We start from the raw sequence: 22,029 nt of genomic DNA on the forward strand, positions 1-22,029 counted from the left end.
CAATGATTTGTAAATAAAAAAGGACTTTACGGGTTCTTTGCTGGTACATAAAGAGTAGAATGTTGCAAAATTGGACACTTTGGAAAGGGAAACACAAAGCATTTCTGGGAAGCCCGACTGTGGCATTTCCCCGGCCATTATGCACTCTGCGGGCAGTTGGCCAATCAGTCAGGTCGTGTGGTTGCAATTAGTCGGAGTTCCTGCGGCTGGGAAGTGTGCAATTAGGTGCTGCTGGGAAAGTGCTCGAGTTGTGGGTGCCTTCAGTGATTTCAGTGATTTCGGGGTGAGGACTCGAAAAACGGGCGCTTCCAAACTAAGTGCATATAATTACGGAGCGACTCACCTGGCGCTGCAGTATGTAGCTGAATTCCGTGGCCGTGTTGCGTCGACTGTCGTTCATTTTGCTTGGTCTGGGTTTCTTTCCTCTATTTTTGGTCTAACTTTGCTAATAATGCTGAAAGTTGTAACAGCCTTTGGCTTCAATTTTAGTTTAGTTCGTTTACTTAGTTGAGTTGAGATTTAGTTTAAGTTTTCGTTTTCGTTTTAGTTTTAGTTCTGGTTTTAGTTTTGGTTTAGTTTAGGTGGGTAGTTGGCTGGCCTTTATGAAGTAGCTGGATATACACGAGCAGCCGCCTGCAAGCAGATAAACAAATTTACAACTGAAATAAGATAGGACAAACGGGGGGAAACACAATTTTGCCGCAGGCACATCTCAGTTGTAGTTTTCTTGTTAATTTGAAAAGTTATACAAGAACTAGAGCACATATCCTGGCACTGTCACAGAACCAAAGATTTGGAATATCTTTGGTTTCCAGGTTTAAAGTGTTTTTTAAGTATTTGCTGTTATATTTTAGTATTTTAATGTACTATTATTAGTGTATTTTTTTATGGCCTGTGTGTGTTTTTAGTGGAGTTTTGCATTGTCTAACCGATTTATCGGGTCTTCGATGCGATTTGGTTGCTTCGACGCTTTCGATGAGACTGCTGCAATAAAAATATATTGCGAAACTCTCAACAAGGATACCGTTAGCGTGGTCCTGTCGCCGTCGAACTTCTGCTCTCCTCTCTCTCTCTCTCCGCGCCTCGCATTCGTTTTCTCTTTCGCTCATTATGCTCGCGTTGTTGTTGCTGTCTGACTTTGAAATCGCCACACATTCACAAGTGCACCCACACACCCACACGAACGGCGCTCTCACAATAACAAAAAACAGAAGCCGGAAACGAAAGCGAAAGTTGCCACACTGTCGAAATGGAAGAGCGAGATTTTCCAGAGAGAGAGTACATAGCATCGCGGCAAATCAGCTGACGCTGATATTAAGCCCACCGATTTTCAAATTCGTTTTCAAATTTCAGTTAGGTGCCCCTAAAAGTATGCATTTTTCAACACTGCATTCGAGCGCCATCTGTTGAGAACTTTCAGAATGAAGGTTCACACTTGGAGTAAGTTTTGTTGTTTGGCAGAACAATAATTCGTTTCACAACACTGCCTAGGTGGTCCACTTTTTGAATCGCTGTTTTGTGAAAGGAGGTGGGGGAGGAGGGCCTACCCTACCCAAGGATGCTAAATAGTCATCTGCATACAAATCATTCTATCAAACCAATTTAATACACTGCTAACAAATTATTAATTTATTTATATTATATTTATATATCAAATTATGTATATATATTGTAAAAATACCCTCAAACTTAGTTTACATTTAAAACAAGAGCCATGGCTAACATTATTATTTATATTATTTATAATCTATTCTTAATTCAAATTGGACCACGTTAATGTAAATATGTATGGACAAGAAAATAAGATAGACTTTATATTTTAAGATCCTGACATGATCAAAAGAAGTTGATTATAAGCATTTTAAAACTCTTTAAAAATCCTGCACGAAAACGTGAATTGTATTTGTTTTTCTAATAACCCTGTTATATAAAACTATTTTTAAAATAAAAATAAATAACCATTTTTGTGCCGAAAGCTTTGTTTTTAATTTATTTATGCATAGGCAACCAGAATTAACAACTTCACATCCACCTCTTATCTCCAAGGCACCACCCTGTAATCCTGGAGAGCCTCGTCGTAGGTGTAGCTGATGTCCAGCTCCGAGTGCAGCACCACCTCGGCGTCCAGCAGACGGCGAACTATCATGGCGGTACGCGAGTCAAACTGGTTGCCATACAAGGTCAGACGGTCCAGCTTGCAGCGCTTCTTCATGGCCAGGAGGAGGAGGTTCACTGCGTCCGGTTCCATTTCGTTGTTGTTCAAGTGCAGGGTCCGCAGCTGGCGGCACGAGGTGAGGTACTTGGCTACCCACTCGCCACCGTGGGTGCCAATGGAGCAGTAGCTAATGTCCAGGAGTTCCAGGAGCCCACCCATGGACATTCCGCGCAGCAGGAAGAAGGCCCCATCCGGGCCGATCTTGTTGCAGGCGATGCGCAGGCGACGGAATGTCGATGTGGGCAGGGCCAAGTATTCGGCAATGGGAATCATGTCCTGGGCAGTCAGCTCGCAGTGTTCCAAGGACAGACTCCAAAGGGTGTTCTGCATCAGGAGCGAACCCAGCACGGAGGCAATCTTCTCTGTGTCCAGGCTGAGACTCATTCCCAGAATCCTTCCGGCTTTCAGGCTCCGCAATCCCAGCGACTTGTGCACTCCGTCGGCGATCAGGGCAAAGTTGTACTGGGTCAGGCTGCAGTGGGACACGTTGAGCCTTCGCAGGGTCCTGCTGACCAGGAGGAACTCCCGCAGGATACGCACATCGTCGTCGCTGAGGGGCGTTCCTGAGGATCAGGAAAATATTAAGTAAATTACCCGTCAGATAAAAAACCATCTTCCTCCCACAGTTACAAGGTAATAAGAACATGAAGATCGATTCTTTAATATACTACATATCTGATATGAAACATAAAAACCTTAACATAAATACCTTAATTCATTCTTTCTACAGTATCTTTTCGATAGCATTTGTCAAGCCAAAGTTTGCTATTATCACCTTATCACTTTTCCTGAGAATGTTTGAATGTTTGAAGCATTTTAAAATATTGCACAGCTTTAAGAACACTTTGTATATTGAAGGTGCTATGGTCACTACTAGTCTACCTCAACAAGTGATTTTCCTTTAACTTAAATCTAATCTTACCCTCCAAACTCAGTTGGCTGACATTCATCTTATTCGCATTGAGGCGTAGCATGACGAAGAACTCATGGGGAAAGTGCATCAGGTTGAGGTCAATATACCAAACTGGGATCAGGGAGCGGGCAAAGTCCTTTAGCAGACCCGCATCCCAGTTGCTAACATTCAGGCCGGACATTTTCACGGACAATTGGGGACGCCGCAGAAGATAGTTAACTATGATCCGGAAGTCGCGAATGCAGTGATACTTCCTACCGATCCGCTCCTCGAACTGGAGTCGGTTGAACTGGAACTGTCGATAGGGTCGCGTGTCGTACTCCCGCTGCCAACAATAGAGGAGCAGGATCGTGAACAGACGGCTTTTCTCTGGCGAAGGACGAGGACATGCCTTCGGATTGTATTCGCAAGGGAGGACCACTTCGCACATCCTGATATTCTTCGTGTATAATTATTGTAAGTTAAATAATTTATATTGTTATTGGGAATTTGTGACAACTTAACCAGTGCAAATTGTGTGTGAATTAAATTATTTCTGAGTGCTTTGCATACTTTTAGATGGATATGAAAAAATATATTTGTAAAATCACCAATTCGTTTCGAATGTAAATGACTTAGCTGCATTAAAATAAATATAATTTTAGATTAATAATATAGGTCATTAAATAAAACAGGATCATTTAAATATGTAACAAATATGTGCCCATAATTGCTTAGATTCACATACTTACATTATAGTTTTACACACTTAGACTTTAGTTTATAACTCATCCTATAAATGAAAAAATTTTAAATTTAAATTTAAAAATAATTAAATTTATTAGTATTGTTGTATTGATTGATTTATCTTTTAACAAATACTTAAGGAGCCTTAAAGCATGCTTCCTTGTTTTTCGTTTGCTAACGACTAACCAACATTGTCGCGACCCAAAACGATGGTAAAAAGTTTTATCGACTCGGCACAATGGTCCCCAAAACCAAAATTGTCGTAAATTCTGGTAAATTGTATAAATAGCTTTTGAGCAAAAGTCTGTGTGCAGTAGTTCTTCGAACGACCCCTTAAATAGAGCGGAATGCTTCCTCATTTTCGTCATATTCCTGACAAGCCAAGAAATCCGCTTTTGGAGCTCCAGACATCCACGGTCTCATTAGCATAGTTTGCGAACTGAAGCACAAACTTGGTCGGTGCGAATTACCATAAACGCCATTTCATTCATTTATGTATCCTATTCCACAATGGGAACCCAATGTCCGCCACGTGGTCTGGTCCCCAAGCCTTGGAATCCTGGCATCCTGGCATTCTGACGTGCCGGCACGCGTCGTTCCTGTCCTATAAATAAGCTGGAACTCACAACCGATATAGCTATATAGGTATACCTACTTATATTTGCACTGACTTCAGCAGGAGCTGTACGTAGCCAGTGGGGAATGCTGGAGTATGAGTGGTATTTGCGCCATTTATGGTCAGGTTGCATCTTCATTTATTTGATTACCTTGGCAGTGCTTTGGCATCGCAGAACGCATCACTCGAGGACAGTGCTGTCGTCTTAGCTATTTTCGGTCTGAAGAATCCAGTAAAAGTAGGCTAGTTCATTATAGTAACCCATCATATTTATAACACCATGCCCGTAGATTTGTCATGTATGAAATGAATGCAAAGAACTGGTTTACATTTTTTTAAAGTGACCAAGAATACCCATTTCTACACAATATACAAAAAAATCTATATATATTTTCTTTCTTTGAAATATTTTTTTAGTGATACCAGCATGTTGGACGAACCCTAAATAGATGTGAATAATTAAATCTATGTAGGACATAGGATAACAATTTATTATAATTAGAAGCTGAATAAGTTTTAATATAGTATTATTCCCTTTTTTAAAAGGCTTAGCTCATTATAATAGTTTTAAAAGTTTTCTTATCATACCCATTATATCCTAAGTCTATCCTATAAGCTAATTATAAATCAAAATGTACTTTGCTCTAGCTTTTAGTGGGTTAAGGCAGATTTATTCCCTGGCATCTCTGTTGGAGGAGATCCCACTGCCTTCGTCTGTGTCTGAATGGGCAGCTCCTTTAAGGCCGACGACAGGTGCCTAATCAATAGACCAAATGACCACTGATAGCATTTGGCTGGGAGTTATTTTTCACTTTTACTACCTGGCCATGGCCACAAGATTGCGATTCCACTTTGGGCCATGGCCATGGGGCAGCTCCAGCTCGAATCTGCATTAATTTACGGCCTGCGATGGTCAGACGGCCAGAAGGCAGACAGCAGACAGCAGACAGCCGGGAGCCCAAGAGGGTCCAAGTGGGTCCAAGACTGACTCCTCCTCGCTTAGTCATCAAGATGGCCACTGACCAGAGGCAATTAACATCGGCGACAATTCGGCCTGCCTTCGGTGCCTCAAATTGAAATTCGAAAAGTGGCAGAAGTGGCAGGAGTGGCAGGGAAAAGAGCAGCTCCAGCCGTTCCGATGCTTATCTGTGCTTAGAAAAAAAGCGCGATAATTAAAAATATTGTAAAATGCCAGACGGCCAGACGCTCATAATTGCTGGTAGAGGCGGAGGGCCCATGCCCAGGCAAAATCGCAGACGACGGAGAATCAGTCGAAGTCTCAGTTTACAGCTACCAGACAACGCGACGCGACGGAGGAGCACTGCATGTGCATATCATTTAAATAACTTTCCGCAGAGCAGCACAAGTGTGAAACTGCAGCCACTACTATCCATCCATCCATCCATCCGACGGGTCGGTTCACCTGCTCCGCTGCAGAACCGACCATCACATCGCATCGCATCGCATGGGCCCATGGTCCATATTTGGATGCAACAACGGCAGCGCATCTGCATCACTTAAGGACCAACATCGACATCGCCAGCAGCTCCGACGTGTCTGCCACGGCCTCCAGACAACCTGCAGACATGCACTTGTCTCCGGCTGGCTGGCTGGCTGGGATGGGATGGGATGGGTTGGGAAGGGTTGGGTCAGCCTCCAACTCCACTCCGACTGCCCCTCCATCCTCCTCATTCCTCCGGCGAACGCATTCATTGTCAATTTTGACAATCAACAAGACGCGGCTACACATACGCCTGCTAAAATGCCCCTGCTTCTAAAGCATCACCACACAGGAGAAAATCAGTTATGATACGATCGCAAATTTAGATCATATGTACTTTACATATTTTCAACATTTTAAAATGCACATCAAATACAAGGATTACTTACTTTTGGCTTAACATAAAGAAAGGTTTAAAGCTACACATTTTCGATCCTTTTAAAATGTTCTGATTTTTAGATACCATAAATAATGTTTGAAACAAACAATAGTTCGTTGCAATTTAAGATAAATCCTTTTTTAACCATCCGTTTTATTCATTGTATAATTGTATAAATCTAACCGTTTTTGGTTCGTTGGACTTTATTTTAATATAATCCGATATCTAATAGCTAAGCTTTTTTAATTGATTTTCTTAGAATCTTGTGCTTATTTCTACTATGTTCAATTATTAAAAAAATATTTAACCAGGTCCCCTCTATAATTCCTCTGAATACATTTAGATGTGATATGCTATATCATATGATAAAATATATTATGAAATGATATAATATTATTTCATATTTTTTTATTACCAACCGATCGTGAGTAGAACTCAATATTTTTCCCTGTGCAGCACCTCCAGCCGCAGTCTCTGCGACGGGCTGTCTGGCTCTCGGTCTCGGTCTGCATCTTCGTCTGCTGAGATCTGGATCTGGCTGGAAGGGGCTGGGCCCAAACAAAACACCAACAGAAGCCAAACGACGGCACGCGAAAGTCTTAAAACCGAAAATGAAAATGCGCAAAAATTAATAACAATCAGGCCTGGGGGCAGCAGTTCCATGGAGAATACCAAACACCCTTATCTGGCTTAAATGACACTTTCAATAGTACATGAAACCCGCTAAGCTGATAATAAACTGATCCTACTTTAAAATAGTATTGATAGGGGGCCTACGTATCTGACAACATGTTCTTACTGAAAAACTTTAATTGATAATCAAAGACTATACAATATCTGTATTGCCAGTAAAACTAGTAAAGTTTTAATTTATGTAGAGCACTAAGCACTAATCCCAGAATTCCTGAAATTTCTCATTATCGAATATACTAATATATGACAGACTGCAGGTCTTATGAGTGATACCTCAACCTTAAAGGCAGGGTATACCCGAAACGGCAGCAGAAGAAGCGGCTGGAAATAAACGGTAGCACCGGCCTGGAGGGCAGAAAACAACACAATAACAAATTGGCTTCTGGTCTTTGCATTCCACATGCAATCTGAGACAACAATAACGACAACTGCATTCGGCGGTTGCACCGGCAACCCGGCAATCGGTGCTCGGTACTGGCTAAAAGCCAGTGGCCAAGATCCAGAGAGATGGCAGCACCCTCGGAGCCCGTGCCCGCTCCTCCAGCCACCGGCTAACTAACCAGAACCAGCACCCATGCTGTATGCTATATGCTATATGTCTGGGCCTTAGAAGGGGTCTGGGAACACCTCTTCTTCTTGGTTCGGAACTGAGCCGGTGCTGACTTGACACGTCTGGTTCGCTGGCTGACGAGCATCGAGTGTTTTTAATAGACATGCACCAGCCCACCGGACCTTACCGCCGGCTGTCTCGCCCCTGCCCATTGAGGGTTCTTTCATTCGCTTCTTCTTAGACTGGGAAAAAATTAATTGAGTGATCTTCAAAAATTATAAAAATAATAAATTATTACATATAGTAAAAGAAGATAAACCTTTCAATCCCAAAAACCCAGTATTATTACTATTATTTAAGATGATAACTAGAGTTCGACCTATATGCAAAACCGTATTCTTAATATTCGAATCTAAGCGATCTTTAATTAAATGCAACTGTTCTTCCAAAAAACAAACTATAGTTTTGCTTAAAGCTGATTTAATATTTAATATGTGACAAAAGATTGCTTAAAATCGAATGTTGGGGACTCGTTTTTAATATGAATCATATAATATCATATCTTTCCAGTTTATTTATTGTATATCATAGTTTAGTATATCACAGTTAATCTTGCATATTACAAAATTAAAAACTTAAAACACTAAAATATATAAATAGAAATCCCTATACATAGAATCGCAAAGTCAAGTACCCCTAGTGATATTTTTATTTTGCTCAGTGTTATCTTCGTCTGTGTTGATTGTGTAAGGTAGGTGCCTTGGAATCCCGATCCCCCTTGAATCGCCCAAGTTTGGAGTGAGGGATAATTATGTTAACTACGTGTTGATGGTTAAATAATTTCGCTTCGGTGCATGCATATTTAATGTGCCTGGAACTGCATCTAATTAAATTACAATGCCAAAATTTTAGTTATTACCTAATTCCTGGAAATACCACACCTTTTCTTAGTAATCGCGAACGCCAAATCACGCCACACTCTGATAGTATTTATAGTTTCATTAGTTGAGCTATGACTGCCCAATAAAGTTTATATTAGAACCTTACAACCCACAATAAATCCAAAAATAGTTATACCAAACCGATAAGCCAATAGTTCCAGCATTCCAATGGCAGCATAAAACGCATATAGTGGATGCTTGTTTAGTTTGAACAGTCCCAAGTACTTCAATTTTCCTATATTTAATCTTTGGTAATATATTTTGTAGAACTGCTGAGTCAGTGTTTATACTACGAACTAAGAACTAGCAACAATAAAATCAACTTCACAAGGCTTTCGATAACGGAACACTCTACTTATTATGAAAATTAGTTAACACTGCTGAGGTTTAAATGACATATTTCATAAAAAATATTTATATCGCCAAAAAATTGTAGATATCTTGAAGAGATACCTCCAAAATTCGACATTCTTGAAGATATGGTTTTTATTTACAATTTCCTTACTTTAATAATCCGCAGGGTGCTTATTAGTCGTAGTATCTTTATTAATAACTACGCTCTATTTCACAAGATTTAATCACGTTAGTGATTATAAGTTTATTGTACACACTTATTTTAGACCGTTGCGATCGATTAAATATAGCAATGGGTTTGGGCACTTGTAACCATCCAGTAAATTGCCAACAACTTTAAAGTTGGCAGATGTTTTTTAGACAGGTGTTGGCCATAGAGTGGTGATTGTGGTGCCGGTGGTGCTACTGGTCTTTAGAGCCCTCACGTGCCCACACCCAGCTGGAGGGGATCGGAATTGTTGCTCATTGGCGGCAATTGCCGGATACCGTTTAAAATTAAGCCCCACAAATTGGCACGAGCGTGAGACATAGTACGGATTTGTCAGAAAATTGCTTTCAAAAATAACCGAGCAGAAAATAAGTGTTCTCGCAAGATCAAAAGAAAACCAGAAGTATTTAGATTTTGAGTATTATGCATTTAGAAGTTAGCCAATTATGTGTCCACGCGAACCGGTAGCCTTGAAAAGTTAATGAAAAATCAAAAAAGGCTGCGACTTGACTCATGTGGCATTCCAATTGTCTAGATATATCTACATGTCTGGCTCTTTTTCAGTTGTTGTTGACATCCACATATCCACATATCCACATTGTCCACAAAGTGGGACAAATTCTATGCGAGCGCTCGAATAAACAAACATTATTATATAAACTTCGCGACAAGAGGCGCTGATTGCGTTCTACATATATCTTGTTTTCATTTATCCCCCGTATCCCCCAGCGAGATTATGAATCTGGGCATTTGATGCGATTGCAATTTTACATAACACCCGACGTCTGGAGAACCCCCCCGCCATCCACCCACCAGTCTATTCAGAACTTAAACGGTGTGTAGACACATCACATGAATGGACAGCGGGACTGAGCCGAATCCAGACTTTATTAAGTGCTGCAAATTATACAATCATTTTGAAATTCAATTTTGGTCCAGACGAAATGCTGGGAAAGATGAAGATGTTTAGATGCTGCACATAAATAAATAAATCAAGAACGTCCTTGAAGTCTGGCTGTTGGGATTTCCGTATGCGAGTAGAATGAATAATACGGAATAGCGTCGGAAATGTTTTGGTATTCCTAGAAAGGACTTTCTGGGGTTATCAATAGGATGTACCCGTATGAATAACACGCAATAGCGTCGGAAGTGTTTTGGTATTCCTAGATCGTAGAGCTCCCGAAATAGATCGACCAAAGGATGGGCTTTCTGGGGTTAATGCCGTACCAGGCACCGTACGCACCTCTAATAGGATATATCCGCCCAATTCATGGACTACCTTTCAATTGATGAACTACGCACTTTCTAGCCTATCTTTTTGTCAGTTGATTAATCCGCACGCACAAATCCCGGCGACAACTGAAAGTCAAGCGGAAAGGCATCTTGGATTTCGTTCCCCGAAAACAGAAAAAACACCAACTGATAACACACATAACTGGCGTATCAAAACAATTTGATTAGGTAATACTAATTCTGCGGTCGCCTGGAGAAAATCACTTCAAGTTAATCTAATCGCCCACGCACTTAATAATGGGAATTACCCATGCCAGAGTATTTACGGGCATTTCTCCGGCTTAGATGGGTGCAAAATCATTCAAAAATATGACACAGCGATTTCATCTGTTTGCTGGTTTGCCAAAACTCGAGTATTTAGTTTGTTTGGAGTGTGTGAAGTGCGGTGATAGGGACACGTTTCTATCAGATAGTTGTATCTGATAGCGGACACTCAAAGGAGTCGCCAAACAAACCTAGGTTAGGACCATACCAGAAGTATCACTTTCAGGCCCACAGATAAGCTTCATCTCGAGCGCGCAGGCACAGCCGCAGATACAGATACAGATGCAGATGGAGATACAGATACAGATACAGATACATCCAAGCACTATGCCCATGACGACGTCAGTTGCGCCGGCAGATTGATTGGTCGGCCAACACATTGCCGAGCGCCAGCCGAAGCACCAGCCGAAGCAAGCGCTACACTGCAAACTCAGTTCGGGTGCGATGCGGTTTCACCTGGAAATCACTGACTGTACAAGTTCTTTAGTTTAGAAAACGAATATACACATTCTTATAAAAAATACATGCTCGTTGAAATTGTGTTTTAATAATTTTTGTTTAACTTATAAGATATGAATGTATATTTATGTAAAGAAAATAAGAATAAGTGTTGTAAAGCTAGTTTCAACGAGTTTTGGAAGATATCCTTAATTTGATTATGTACAGGTAAAATAAATATGTACATATATCAGGTACATTGTACCTTTAGTAAAGTAGTACCTATAAGTACTAGTCATAATTCTTAAAGAAATAAAATAAATAAGTACTGTTTTTTGTACATTATATATTAATGCTTAGACAGATTTTGTTATTAAAGATAGAGCGATTCTGAGATAGACATTTCATTTAGTTTAATTAATTGTACCTAACATTGTACCACGACATTTAATTTTGTTCACTCTTAAAAACACATATATCTATATTTTTCTGCATTTTTAATTTTTAGTTCTTGGGAACTAGCTTAGCGAAAAAATTATTACTTTAGACCCTCAAAACAGCTAGCACTGAAATATATTCGCATTTTCTTGCGGTGTCGGCAGCAACGCAGCGTTTACGACCATAACAAAGTAGATATGCCCCGGCACAACCAAATTTTTTCTTATTTAAGACTAAAAAACCGACTGGCGCAAATCACTTCATACTTGGTTCTTAGAGCGAACACATCGAGAAGCTGAAGCAAGAAACAAAAAATCAAATCAGCTATAAAAATACACAAGTTCGCCAGCCGGTATCCAGCTGAAGAGGAAAAGATAACATTTAAATTGGCCTTAAAAATGCAGTGAAAAATGTGCAAAAAATAAATACAGTCTAATTGTTAAAAGATCTAGTGGTTGCTATAAGGAAAAATATAAACATTCTCCTGTGAAAAACATTCAGTTTGGTTGAAGCCAAAGAACATATCATAAAAATGGCAAGTGCTGTGCGTGGTGAAAGGTGCGGAAGGAGTCGCATTAGAGAGCTAATTTTGGTCCTGACATTGGTCACGATGTCCGGGAACTCGAGGGCCATCCCCCTGGATCCCTCCTTCTTTATAGAGGGGGTGCAGTCGGAGGTGGTGAACCCATTCAACCGCACCATCCTCAACCGCTTCAACCTGACCGAGGAGCAGATCCTGAGCATCCAGAACCGCAGTAATCCCAACATGAGGGACTCTGCCGGCCAGACCTCCAATCAACAGTTTCTTCAGCAGATCGCCACTCAGCGGTAAGTACTAAAATAAAGAAATGCCTCAAAATTGTCAGAAACACGCGCTGTCAATCACTGTCACACTTTCGCCCAGAATAGAAACCCCTTTCCCCAAATAGAAATTTAAGCAAAAGAACAAAAATGACTTGCTGAAAAAATGTTTAGCCAGGAATTTTAAAAAATTGCTATTTTGTATACAAAACACTGCACTTTGCCATAAAACGCTCAATCAGTTTCGGCCATACATTGTGTATAAACACAATGTTCTGCTCCCAAATTGCCAAAATATTTGCTAAGTGAGGGATTTGTCCAAATCGGGCCAATTTCAGTCAAGGCTAAAAACATTTGTGCATCTCGCCATTGTGGCCTAGCACCCAAAAAAATATATAGCGCCGTACTTTTTCGGGTATATATTTTAAAGTACATTGTACATGGTGCGCTTCATTTGGTTTATCTTCAGCACGATTTCCCCCCATGCAAACCGATTCGGTGAAATTAATATTTTCCCAAGGGACTTTCCACATGTGCTCTCGATTAATATTTATTTATTGATTGAATGCATCGCTAAATGCATGACGTTCTTACGAAAAGTCATAAATGTAATGGCCTCGCTTAGCAGACCGAACTTTATGATCAATAAATTATTTTAGCTATATACGAAAAGCGTGCCAAGGAATTGCGTCTTTTGTTTGTGATTATCAGAGAACTGGAGTGATTAGAATCAAAGGATATTCCAGTATTACAGAAATTTGTTGAAAGTTTAGATTATAAATCAGTTAGCCAATCGAATTTTTGATAACATATCATTTGGTATACCAAATAAATATTTTCCACATTTTTTGTAATGAAACGTAATAGATTTTAAACAATGTATTGAATAATAAGGCAAACCCTTTTTGATAACAGTATGCAATAATTTATAATTAGAATAAAATCTTTAACATACCTTTTTAAATTTCGTGACAAAAGAGTTCTAGGTATCCATCAGATATATGATCTTAAAACATCATTATAAATAACTTTATCCAAATCGATAATATCAAATAGATCATAGTGAAAAGGTCCTTACAATTTTAAAGATTACCAGATACCTGATAAAACTTCATCATATTTATCATATCTTAACCAACTTTAATCTTGAATGGTATCTGTTGCATCCATCGGATACTTTTAAAACATTATTAAAAATTACCATACGCCAGACAAAGACTTCAAAGGCCTTTTAACCAACTGTCCGACTCCTCACAACACGAAGTAGATCAAAGTGACGAGGGCCTGGCAGCCCAGATCCATCAATGGTATCTGTTGTATCCATCAGATACTGTAGTGCAACTGTCGCGACGCCGCTGCACAATGCGGACACACTGAAAGGCTGCATCGAATTCCGGCGGCGACCTCTGTATCTGTATCTGTATCTGTATCTGTATCTTTGTGTGCCCGCGGATGTCTGGCACATGTCTGGGAGCAGTCTGGGCCATGTCTAGCTATCTGGCTATCCGGCACCGACTCCTTCTCCTTCTCCGCCTGAGTCCCCGTCTCCGGTAATGAACTTTTTGTAGGTCGTTGCTATGCAGGTCGGGCATTCGTGGGGGCCAACAGCTGATATCTAAATTGTTTCATCTTATTTGATTGCTTTGGCAGAGTTCCGCTCGCAGGCGAATGCGAAACAAAAAACTTATGACGTATGAGTAATATCGGGGATAGCAGACATGTCTGCCCCCAGCAATGGTGCAATGCAAACAGTTGTAGGTTGTAGGCGTGTTGCTGTGCACCTCGACTGACTGCAGTTCGCCGCTGATGTTGCTGTTGCTGTTGCTGTTTCTGTTGGTTGCATGATAATGAAGTGCAGCCGGCGAGACACTGTCTAGCCGTTGTTGCTACTGTTGCTGTTGCTACTGATGTGGCCAAAGGCAACAAACTGCAAAACCGCAGACGCAGACACTGAGGCGATGCATTCAGAGATGTCTGCCCCGGGCAAATGGAGGCCAATGCAAATTTCTTCCACAGCCCCCAGGGCACCTGCCCCACAAGACGGAACCCGAACCTGAACCCTGCCTCTGCGCATGCGTGACTCACGCATGAACAGAAATGGCATCCACGGCAGCCAGAGTATCTCGGTAGCATCTACGGCGCACTTGGAAAAAATATTACATCTATCCCAGCACAGTTATTCCTAGCGCATTCCACATGTACGTACTTAGGAACAAAAAAACATAAAAAGACTTTGAGTTCTACTTATGAATATTATTATAAGATAGATCTCCAGAAGAATATACAACTCGTACAACCACTTCGCAACCTCAAAAATCAATACTGCTTAAAATCATTTCACCATTTTTATATATTTCTAATGCCAGGATTTTTTTATAAAACCAAATCTTAAATCCAATATTTCTTATAGCAAGTAACTTTCTCCGTAAGAATTTGTAAACTCATTATTGAACTAAAACTTTCCAAATTGTGAAATCCAAAATCATAGTTTAACTAAAAAGGTCTTATAAAAAATATTTTTAAGGAAAAAAGATTGAATAATATATATACATCAAAACAATATAACTCAGAAACATTTAAATATATCACTAAATGGAAATCGGGACAACTTATCTAAAATACCATCCGTTTTCCGATAAAGTTACATTTCCTAAATAGCTTTTAATACGCAATCGTATATATAACTAAGCAAAAACATATATCATATTATTTAAAAGCTCTTAAAGGCCAAATTCAGATAAGACCAAGTTGCTTATTACCAAAGACCCTTAAACAGCATCCGCTTTCTATGTGAATCAGATCAGATTGACCTCGATTTCGTGCGATTTTTTTCGGTGCAGGACGGCAGACAGGCAGCGAGCAAACAACCAGCGGACAATCTGTCTAGACAAACGCCAGACAAACGGCACGACTCAACGAGTTTTCAAGTTCATGCCACACAGCCAACTCCAGACGACTCTGCATTCTGAAGCTGCCTGGCCAGCCCAGCTAGCCAGTTAGCCAGATAGCCAGACAGATTCGGCCAGATTCGATTCAGTTCGAGTCGATCGATGCGATCACAACGTAAACATAAACATAAACAAGAGAACCCATATTCAGCCATGGGCTTGGTTCAGATTCGGTACTGAGAAAGACCCAAAACTGGAAGTCAGCGGGCGACCCGACCGTGTTTCATAATTATCTTTTGGCTAGACAAACTGCGCCGCGGGCCACACACAAAAAGCCAAAACAATTAATCAGTTATTTACTTGATCTTTTTGTGCATTTCGTGAGGGGGAAAATAAAAAGCGAAATGTCAAGCACGTCTCAATTACCGATCCAGACGCATACAATTGTCCAATTTTGCGGCGAGTGAGTGTGGCCAGATTAGATCATAGCTAACTAACTATTGTTGTCTGCCCGGTCTCCAGATGATATGATGATGGTACACTTGTAGAAATGTCCCAGGAATTTACTATATATTTCATTACTTGTTAAATGACTGTATATAGAACTGCTATTTCTTAAAAATCTTTCTGATTATTTATTTGTTTTTCAAGATCTATATCATTTATCAGTGGGTCTACAGGTTTTTAATAATAAGTAATACTTTTTTTCCGTGTACTGACACTCGCACAGACAGCTTTCTGTCTCGATCTCAATGGGTTTTTAAGTGACACGGTCTGTCATTTGCTCCACTATTCGCACTTAGCTCATAATCAAGTTTAGGAAATATCCCGAACGAGCGTAAAATGTGGAGGCATTTAATCAGCGCAGATTTAGTTCTTTCATAAAAAAGAAAAATAGTTAAGTAGTCTTTAAGTTGTTTGATGGTTCTTCGGCTAAGCAGCAATCAAAAGACCTCAGTGAACTGATTTTTAATCTGAATGGCAAACATATTTTAAGAGTTACCTTACCCAATAAACACCCTTATGCGTAGTTTATTTTTACAAACAATTTGTTGGCCTCGGAATCGAAAAACATTTAGAACTTTGTTTTTCAAGAACTCTTGAAATCTTGGATTTCGAGGGCAAGCAGTTCAAAGTAGTTGGATTATCTTGAAAAGTGAAAAGATATAGCAAACTGATAAACACCCAAAATAAATCATAATCAAAAAGAGCACTGAACCCTGGCTATCACGCGATTGGGTTCTATGGAGAACAGTTTACTCATGGGTGGGGGGTTCCCAAATATGTTGGCATCGGTTTGGCGACTGATTTACCAGTCCGTCGATAAGAACTAGTTTGTTCGCTGCCAGTGTTATCCGACTAAATTGAATCAAAGTAATAAATTCTCGCCAAATGGCCCGTGCTCTATGGGTTGGTTTTTCTATAGTGATTGTGTGTAACGCTGACAGCGCTCTAATGTCAATTAAGTGAGTCTTACATAAACACTTGAACTAAATTTTCTGGGCGGGACAACTTAAGCATACAAATGGTTGAGAGATGGGGCATGAATTGGTGCCACTTCTTGGTACCCATTGACTAAGGGGGTATATTGGGCTTAGTTTGTGATTCAATTTTAGTTATCATGGAACATATTTAAGAACTTTTAAAATGTGTCACAAAGTCCCATTAGTCTTATTAATATCCCAAGTAATTCCAGACTCAACGACATCTTAAAGAACGTGCAAAAGGCCATCTCGAATGAGCCCAATGGCAGCGTGTCCAAGGAGAAGGCCGGCTTCCCCATCTGCAACGCGGAGACCACCAGTCCGCAGGAGTGGTCGGTGGGCAACAACGTGACGCTCACGTTCGCCAGCAGCGTCTTCACCTCCAACAGCGACGACCGCCTGAGCAGCGCCGTGCTCCGCCTCTACAAGACCAATCCCGGCCAGACCCGCGATCAGAGTGGTGGTCAGGTTCCAGCTCAACCGGTCAGCACGGAGACCTCGGGCAGTCCGGCAGCCAATTGTGCCGAACAGCCCCCTGTGGGTCCCCAGATCCGAGTCACCGTCTCCATTGTCCTCCAGCAGAGGAAGAAACGTAAGTTAGGTAGGACGACTCCCAAAAATCAAAGGTATCTATTAGATACCTACTATCTAACATATAAAAATAAAACAAAATAATACAAAAGGGCAGAATAACTAATTTATCAGCTTTGAAATAACACATTCTTAATACCCAATGTCTAAACAAAAGAAGAACTTTTTTTGGAAATCCCAGTAACATTTTTTAGAATAATAATACGATACTTAAAGGAATATTTCATTGGTTTGTTAACAAAAAATTTGATTTTATTTATCAAGAAAATAATTTACGTTTGAAATTCTTAGAAATATTAAACAATATCAACAAGGGGTGTTTTTCTTATAATATACAAACCTAGAAATTCTAAGAAAAATTAAACAAAATTTAAAATGTATCAAAAGGGGGTATAGGAATTTATTAAAATATACAACTTTAGAAATATTTATTTACATTAATTTTCCAATATCATTATTTGCCTCAACTTAGCAGCTATATATTTTTTGTTTAATATCAATTTTATTTGTTTAAATTGCATAATTGATAAATTTAGTTATTTCTGGAATTTTCTGCATTTCAACTTTTGTTTTTACATAAGATAAACTAAGAAGAGGAAATTGTTTTATTTAAAAAACCTACTATTTATATTTTTATCTGTGTATCCAGAATTTTGCATCTGCTTCATAACATGAACTAAATAAATGTAGGAAGTGTTTATTTCTTAACATTCAGTTATAATAAGTATATATCTGGATTTTTCTGCATTCTAAAATTTTTGCTTAATAATATGAACTAAATTAATATAGGTAGTATTTCCTAAATGTTGTAATATTATTATATAAAAATATTATTATATTTTATATAATCCTTATTTATTGTTATATTTTGTTTTTCACCCTTAGAGCGCAAGAAGCGTACCTGCAACACGGCCATGCTGAGCAGCACCTCCTCCGGCTGGGTGGAGATCGACGTGAAGTGCGCCCTGGCCTACTGGGAGCAGCAGCAGCGGCAGGAGCAGCAGCACCGCCAGCAGCTCCGCCCGCAGCCCCAGCTGACCTCCAGCGTGGTGGGCACCCTGGTGATCGAGGTCCACGACGACGAGGAGAACCCGCTCAAGCCGGGGCTCTACTTCGAGCCGCCCACTTGCGATCAGGCAGGTAAGCGTGTTGTTTGCCATGTCCAACTAACCGCCCCCCGGGAACGGAGTGGAGACGCCCCAGCCTCCCCATCAGTCACTCTCTATCTATCTCATCCATCCCACATCCATTTTGGTAGCGACAGGCCCCCTTCCCAGCCAGCCGGCGATTTAAATTTTATTTACATTCCCGAAAAGGTCATTACTCAGGGAATTTTGGGGGCCGGCCAGCCGGCAGACGTAAATTGAGCTTACCAAAGAAAAATACAAAAAAAAATTGTAATTCCAATGTAATTCCAGACCGAGTTCGAAAATCGGTAGACGTAATCCATAAAAAATACCTAGTCGTCTGATTGTGCTGGCCAGTCAGCAGAATCTAAGTTTCAATTTACAATTCGTAGCCTGCACGTTTTCCTTACGAAACGCTTCCGTCCGTATATTTGAAATTCATGGGTTTTTGGGTTTGGGGCTCTTAAAGTGGAGCGGAAGTAGGGAACTAAAGTCCACAGATCTGTTTAGGATTGACTCACATCTTGAGAGTTAACGCCCCGGATCGGTAAGATACACACACGCAGATGCAGATGCAGATTCCGCTCAAGGTGCTACTAACCGAAATTGCTCATACGCACCGTTGTGCGCAGTGCTCGGCTTTCTGTGTTGTTTAGTTTTTGCGCTTTCTGCTGCCCGAAATGTTTGACGTTGTTGTTTCTGTCTTGTGCTCTTTTGCATGCCCTTCATTTGCGCCATTTCCAATTTGCATTGCATGACCTACGATATCTTTTTGGCAGAGTTCAATGTTTAATGGTTCCTCGGTTACGCGTATTTTGCAGAGGTTGCAGTCCCATGGCGCGTTTACCGAACAGAACCGTTTAAGTCTCATCTGGCGAGTTGGCCATTGCCAAGGTAAGTGCGGCATAGAAAATTGAAATATTATTAAATTTTGATTTCAATAATATGATAACATAAGAAATGTTCTATGTATCAAACAAAGTGAATTTTAAAATAGTTAAAATAGGGCTTACAAAATGTAAAAAAAAAAAACGGTGGGACATTACTTATCATTTTTTTTTATAAGTTATAATTTTAAATTCCTTTAAAAAAGAGTTCAGAGCTGACAAGCTTTTAAAAGAGTTTTAATAACTATCTTACTATTATTGACCATTTTCACAATACTTTTATTGATTAAATATTATTTTAAATTCTATTACATATCGTTTTCTGTTTTTTTAAATGTTCATGGGAATAACGGCTTCCAAGCAGTTCTTTAAAGCAGTGCATATAGAAGTAAAGTAGATGTAGAGTAAATGTAGATAGGAACATACATATGTAGATGTAATGTGGGTCAAAGAGAAAGACGATGTTGGTGTTACTCATGTTCATGAAGAGGAAGAACACTTGGCACCTTGATTCAAAAATATTGCATTTTTGAGCTTGATAAAAGTGTAGGAACAGAGAAGAACAAGAACGGATAATATGAAACTATTAAGGAGAACACATGGATGGTAAAGTTCTCTACAAAAAATGGTATTTCGATTGATTTTGTGTGTAGGGACAAGATTGTTCAAATTTGAAATATGAAAATTCAATTAGCATAAGAAGTCATACTTTTAAAGGATCTCTCAATAAATTGACTATTTCTTTTACAGAAAACCAAGGTTAGACATTCTGTTCAACGGCAGCAACTACATGAAGAGCATTTGCAACACACCCAAGAGCAGAGCCTACATCGAATCCACCACATCCAACTCACCCACGATCGACAACCAGCTGGACGATAGCGGCGAGATCGAGTGCCTGCACCACCGGCGCCATCATAACCATAACCGTAGCCACGAGATCGAGGCGGAGGAGCTGATGTCCTCGGCGAGCAACAGCGAACAGCAGATGGAGCCGATCTCGAACCACCACCGACATCGGACTGGCCACCATCATCCGCACCAGCTGCATCAGCACCACCAGCACCACCATCGCCACCCCAAGCACCATAAGATCCCCACCCACAAGCAGGAATAGAGCTCCCAATCATCCACCCCATATACCCCCCATTATTCTCTCTCACCCACACTCATGCTGGTCTTATAATAATGTCTTGTTTTATATTTGTAACTTTAGGGCCAGTTGACTTAATTAGTTTTTAGTTTTTGATCGGTTTCCTTATGACCTTATTTTAAATTCGTTGTAAGCTAAGCCAATTTTCGGTCGAAATTCGATTTTAATTTTAAAATCTCTCTTATATTAGAAGCCTGTGATTTAGATGGGGTTGAGTCCGCACATGTTTTGCTACATTGAATTGTTAGAACCTCAAGAGGAAAGCAAACCCGAAAGAAATTGAATACGATTTTAGGTAATATATTTAGATGGTAAACCGAAATTAATCAATGCCTTATCGAAGCATTACAATCCCAGACTTCTGCACAATCCACTCGAAAAACCAGAAAGCCAAGGACGAACCAAATCAAGCATTTTCGATTCCATTGATAAGCGATTACAGTCCCCAGAATACAGTTTTGTTACATAAATAAGTCACTAGGTTAAAATGCCTTTCTGCTACCAACAGAGCACCAAGAGCAGCCGTAAATCTCAAAATTCCCCCGTTTGGAACCCATTGTTCTGTTTTGTTTTTAAGATTTTATAAGAACCACATTTTCATTAAGGCAACAAAGCTATCGATGTATAATCCCTCACCACCATCCTAACTAAGTGCATTTGTAAAACGTATTGCAAGTATGAATAAAATATGAGAAATACATATATTAATAAATATAAGTCGCAAGCGTGTAAAGTTGCGAATCAAATAAGAAGCTAGTTGACTTCCCATTTATTTCTGTTATCCCCCTTTGGATCAGATTGTCACACGAGGGGCTCGACGATAAGATGTTTCTTTTTATTGTAAGATCCCATAGGATTACGATTAGAAATCTTTTTCAACTTTGCACTTGGCTGTTTATGACACCCAGCGATTGGCCAATCAATTGTGACATTATTGCTATCGCCACTGCCCTCGACCACCAGTAAAGTTACCCAGAACTCTATCAATGGGCGGGTATGGAACCCCATATCATCCGGCACACATACCGCCTCACTATCGCAATCAGATTCCTCAAACGTCATCGCTATCGCCTGCAATCTGTGGAGAGGTATATGGCCCACTGGAAATTATCTCGCTAATATCGCATAGAGCGCATGCAGAGAACGTCTTTTTGTTAACAACCAGCTGATAAAACAGCCTATTCAGCACTACACTGCCATAGCAGGTGTATTTCACCTAATTGGAGAGATAAGGCAAGAGAAATTTATAAAACCCTGATTCTAGCGCAGAGAAAAAAGGTCCGTTAAATATAAGAGATATATGGGGATTACACATATGACTCTCATCTAAAATTAACATTTTCTAAATATAGGCAAAGTACAACTCTCTTTATGTCACACTTTAGGGTATAACTCAATTTATAAAATCTGAGTTGCCCCAATAAAACTAATATTTATTTAGTAATTATTTCTACATGCTGTTTAACCAAATTAGCGGCTTCAAGCAACATTTCAATCCTTACCAAATTGAGTTGGGGCTGTCAAGTACCCATTGCTAAAAGAAATGCAGATAATTCGTTTACACAACCA

The 22,029-nt window shown here is 40.0% G+C and overlaps 2 protein-coding genes across 6 annotated transcripts; one reads left to right on the plus strand and one right to left on the minus strand.

Moving 5' to 3' along the window:
* Positions 1-1,969: 1,969 nt before the first annotated feature.
* LOC108008779 (leucine-rich repeat-containing protein 34) lies at positions 1,970-3,643 on the minus strand. The gene is made up of 2 exons (XM_017072676.4): positions 3,138-3,643; positions 1,970-2,778 (listed from the first exon to the last, which is right to left on the minus strand). Exons 1-2 carry the CDS (start codon positions 3,556-3,558, stop codon positions 2,036-2,038), a joined length of 1,164 nt encoding a protein of 387 aa, XP_016928165.2. The 5' UTR covers positions 3,559-3,643; the 3' UTR covers positions 1,970-2,035.
* Positions 3,644-11,774: 8,131 nt separating this feature from the next.
* Positions 11,775-21,212, plus strand: ana (anachronism). 5 transcript variants are annotated; one of them, XM_017075143.4, is made up of 5 exons: positions 11,775-12,357; positions 16,906-17,303; positions 18,179-18,429; positions 19,242-19,314; positions 20,058-20,304. In XM_017075143.4, the coding sequence occupies exons 1-5, from the start codon at positions 12,062-12,064 to the stop codon at positions 20,069-20,071; spliced, it is 1,032 nt and encodes a 343-aa protein (XP_016930632.2). In that variant the 5' UTR covers positions 11,775-12,061; the 3' UTR covers positions 20,072-20,304. The 5 variants fall into 5 exon arrangements, with proteins under 5 accessions (XP_016930632.2, XP_016930628.2, XP_016930630.2 ...); XM_017075139.4 differs by having other exon boundaries at positions 11,777-12,357; positions 18,179-18,433; positions 20,058-21,212; XM_017075141.4 differs by having other exon boundaries at positions 11,777-12,357; positions 16,915-17,303; positions 18,179-18,433; positions 20,058-21,212.
* Positions 21,213-22,029: the final 817 nt, after the last annotated feature.

This window comes from Drosophila suzukii, chromosome 2R (assembly GCF_043229965.1).
Source record: "Drosophila suzukii chromosome 2R, CBGP_Dsuzu_IsoJpt1.0, whole genome shotgun sequence".
Lineage (NCBI taxonomy): Eukaryota > Metazoa > Arthropoda > Insecta > Diptera > Drosophilidae > Drosophila > Drosophila suzukii.

What these genes read in the sequence shown, in the direction of transcription:
- LOC108008779 (XM_017072676.4), bottom strand. Translation starts at nt 3,558, where the DNA reads ATGTGCGAAGTGGTCCTCCCTTGCGAATACAATCCGAAGGCATGTCCT. An exon ending in CAGCCAACTGAGTTTGGAGG is followed by an intron (nt 2,779 to 3,137) that starts GTAAGATTAGAT and finishes CCTGATCCTCAG; the next exon opens with GAACGCCCCTCAGCGACGAC.
- ana (XM_017075139.4), top strand. Translation starts at nt 12,062, where the DNA reads ATGGCAAGTGCTGTGCGTGGTGAAAGGTGCGGAAGGAGTCGCATTAGA. An exon ending in CAGCAGATCGCCACTCAGCG is followed by an intron (nt 12,358 to 16,905) that starts GTAAGTACTAAA and finishes TAATATCCCAAG; the next exon opens with TAATTCCAGACTCAACGACA. An exon ending in GAGGAAGAAACGTAAGTTAG is followed by an intron (nt 17,304 to 18,178) that starts GTAGGACGACTC and finishes TTTCACCCTTAG; the next exon opens with AGCGCAAGAAGCGTACCTGC.